The 3882-nt window shown below is 30.9% G+C and overlaps 1 protein-coding gene across 1 annotated transcript; it reads right to left on the minus strand.

Annotated features, from left to right (window-relative positions):
* Window positions 1–246: 246 nt before the first annotated feature.
* LOC121125430 (uncharacterized) lies at window positions 247–3635 on the minus strand. The gene is made up of 2 exons (XM_040720631.2): window positions 654–3635; window positions 247–587 (listed from the first exon to the last, which is right to left on the minus strand). The coding sequence occupies exons 1-2, from the start codon at window positions 927–929 to the stop codon at window positions 306–308; spliced, it is 558 nt and encodes a 185-aa protein (XP_040576565.1). The 5' UTR covers window positions 930–3635; the 3' UTR covers window positions 247–305.
* Window positions 3636–3882: the final 247 nt, after the last annotated feature.

Below are 3882 nucleotides of genomic sequence, written 5' to 3' on the forward strand. Positions count from 1 at the left end.
CTCTTTGCCAAGTTCTTCTGAACAATTACATTTTTTACAGAATATCTTAATGACATACATATGTAATTTAAAATATTGTTCCCCTCTTCCCACCATATGTGGAGATCACCGGTACTTTTAGTCAGATCAGATTGATTATATCAACATATCTACTTTATAGACTGAATATAGCCTTCCCCAGAGATCATTCTACAGCGACACTAACGTGATATGAGACGACTAAAATAGTAATCAATGACAATCGTATAGATACTTTATATTCCTTTATTTTGTTATGAAATTTATATTCTGTATAATCAATATTTTTATTTAGCCAATTCTAAATTTCCTTTAATACAAAACACTTCCTCCTCGTTCCGATTTACGGAAAGCGTAATTTTAACCGTTCCCTTGGCAAGTGCAGCAACTGCATCAGATATCTCTGGAAGAGTAATTTTCTCTATTTTACCACCATATTCTCCTGCTTGGAGTGGAAAAGCACATTCCTGCCCCTCTGGGAAAAAGTTAGGACATAGAAAATCTTCATATTTTGTTATGATTTCCTCAAGCTTATAATCGCAGGATCCCAAAAAGACACCCGGTCTAATCTGGAAATAATAATTAATTCCTCATTAATATATTTTACATACATTCAATTTATGAACAATAATTACCTCAAGGCATGGAATGGGAATACTGATAATACCGGTTTTAACCATTTTGATTTTCACATCGACATCACCATCTAGTTTTTTATCCAATTGAAAGAGAGCTTTAATATCAACTTGAGTTCCTTCAACAACAGGAAGGGGATATGGATTTACATCGATGTTTCCTTCCCCCCAATTATCAGGATTACATGGCTCAAATCCCAAGTCATCTTTCAATTTGAGGGATGAGGCGGAAGAAACGACAATTAGAAGAGCGCAAAAGCTAAGTAAGATCTTCATTTTTTAATTAGAGAGAAAAAACTAAACTAATATATTCTTTGGATGAGGATGGCTTTTATATAGAGTTGTGTTATCTAACATTATTTGATTAAATAGTTAATAAAACAATTAATTCCGCGCTATTAGTATTTATCTATGTATTGACCTTGTTATTCTGAGACTAATCAAAAATTTGTACACTAATTTAAATAATGATAATAAGCCATTATCAAGGTATGTAGATAAGATTAACTGCGTATTTTAATTGTAATGGGTATGAGGGTTGTTTGAAAAGTCCGTGCAAACTCCAAGAGATGGCGCTACAGGCGCGTATTGACATTCCTGGAAATTTTAGTATAGAAAATGGGATAGAATCGGAAAACATAGAAGATTGTTGTCGAAAACTTGAGAAATTTAATAAAAGAAAAAAATGAATTTTCCTTTTATAACAAATTCTTCAACTGTATATAACTATACGATATAAAAGAAGTGTTATCTGGTGAGTAAATATTAACGTAAACTTGAACAAAAGTAAAATTTAAAAAAATTCTAATTTATTTTTAACTTCATATATATGTACATACATCCCAATATTTTATATACATATTGGAGTGAGTCAATTAAAGACATTCCTTTCACATTTCTGGATGAATAAAGAGGCCCAAGAATGTATGTTATATTGTAAAACATTTACTTGATTTAAGAGACTAATATTTACCCCCATATGACCTTTTCAATAAAATCTATCAATTCCTCATTATTTATTGTGGCAATCTATTTTAGCTCCTACTTTAAGTGTTCTTTGCAGAATACATAAAGGGTTAAACATAATATTTTGTAGATATGAATTTACGATAATTCATCAAAGAATCAAAATATAATTATCACTCAATTTTGAAAAAAATCATTCCAGCTTCTTTTTAAGTTGACTGCCCATATATGTAAAGCTAAGGGGTAGCGACTTTAGTTATTTTGTTTCCCTAGCCAGATTGGGATTTGAGTCCCAGAAAATCTGGTTTATATATGGTGCCACAATAGCTGAGACTAAACTGGAGTAATATCTGTTAAAATCAGGAAATAATGGTTCTGCTTTATGGGTATAAGTATATGAGTTATTCCACCCCAAATCAATCAATCAAAAACAGCACCATCTTTGGAACATATTTTAATATTAGTTAAAAAATCAAAAATCAAAAAATTCAGCCTTTTTTGTCCTCCGGTTAAGGATTTAAAGGCTTCCAATGTGTTGGTCTTGACGCAACCTACACTATTTTTAAATAGCGATAATTTGAATAATTTTGAAGATATCGATCTACTTTAAAGACCATACAATTGATTTATTTTTTCTTGTATTAAATTGTATAAGCCAAGAAAATGAGTTTTTAACAATAAGGTCACGAGATCAATGTCTCCATTTTCAATTTCACTCAAATTTGTTTATGTTAATTGGTAATATATCATAAACATATACAATAACTTTATAGAGGTGGATTCGATTCCACTCAATAACTACAGATGAAAATTTGTAAGTAGTAGAGCAAATTTCTAAATATCAAGTAGAGTTAGCATATTTTTTTTTTTTTTGTTATATTGAAAACCTAAATTAATTTATGCAAAATAAACATAATAAATTAAAAGCATTACTTATAATATAATCATCCAAAAATAATGTCATATATAAATATAACAATAATTAACATCAGAGGCGTCCGCACGGGGTGAGCTGAAGGTGTTGTAGCCCCTTCCCCCCAAATAAAGGATTATTTTCTTTTTACTAAAAAAATTTAATATTTACCATTTTATTTAGTTTTACAAAAAAAAAATTCAAATTTTTTTTTTTTTTCAAAAAAATATATTTTTTCTATTTTTTTTTCCAAAAAATTTAATTTTCTTAGAATAACTATAAATTTTTGAAATTTCTCTTCAGAAACTTTAGTTTTTAAGTAGTTTTTTCCAACAAAATTTTTAATCAAAAATTTTCTTTTGAAATTTTTTGAAAAAATAATTCACAAATTTCAACACTTAATTTGCAAATTATTTTATGTTGCTCTCCCCTTTTATTCGACAGACGCTTTCACCTTCTTGTTATTTATAATAGGTAAAGAAAACCGTTCAGTTCTGAGAGTTTTTTGCTTTATTTTGACAATAAAATTAACATGGTTAGGATTCTCCGATTTAAATCAAATATGCGCAGTTTTGTCGGATAACTTTTGTCCATTTTGAAGGTAATTTCATAATTCACCGATTCAAAAAGTATTCGTCCTTATCGTATACCAGCTCATTTTCACAATTCTCTCATGAGGCCAGTTTTGGTGCATCAAGAAAATTTTGCAAATGCTTTAAAAGGTGATATTGGTTTAGTGCCACGTCTGAACTATACAGTGGGCGCAATAGAACCTCCCATCCAAGTTCTTAGACCTTTTGGCGCGTCTTTAACTATGGGGAATGTCTAGTGTTGTCCTGATAGAATACAACGCCCTTTCTATTGGCTAATTTTGGCTGTTTTTGGTCGATTGCCTACTTCAATCTGGCCTGTTGTTGACAATATAAGTATGACTTGAGTGTTTTGCCCGATGGGAGCAGTTCAAAGTGGATTTTTCCTTTCCAACCCCGCCAAACAGTAAGTATAACCTCCTTGGCCGTTAACCTCGGCTTGGCAATCGTTTGAGCTGTTTCTCTGTCCTCTGATTAAGATCCTTTTCGGCTGTTGTTCTCTTATGTGACCCATTTTTCATCGCCAATGGATCGATTTCGTTATATTTCAACAAAGAGTCGTAAACATCTATTCCATCCATAAGGGTATTTTGCGTCAATTCGTGTGGTACCCATACATCCAGCTTTTTCTTATGAGCAGTCTTATGCAAATGGTTTCAAATGGGTTTCTTGCTAATATTCAATTCTTGGGCAATAGAATAAATGCTCACATGTCATTCCAACTCAACAAGTTATATTATTTTATTGACATTTTTGATGT

This window comes from Lepeophtheirus salmonis, chromosome 10 (assembly GCF_016086655.4).
Source record: "Lepeophtheirus salmonis chromosome 10, UVic_Lsal_1.4, whole genome shotgun sequence".
Classification (NCBI taxonomy): domain Eukaryota; kingdom Metazoa; phylum Arthropoda; class Copepoda; order Siphonostomatoida; family Caligidae; genus Lepeophtheirus; species Lepeophtheirus salmonis.

What these genes read in the sequence shown, in the direction of transcription:
- LOC121125430 (XM_040720631.2), bottom strand. Translation starts at nt 929, where the DNA reads ATGAAGATCTTACTTAGCTTTTGCGCTCTTCTAATTGTCGTTTCTTCC. An exon ending in TTCCCATTCCATGCCTTGAG is followed by an intron (nt 588 to 653) that starts GTAATTATTGTT and finishes TATTATTTCCAG; the next exon opens with ATTAGACCGGGTGTCTTTTT.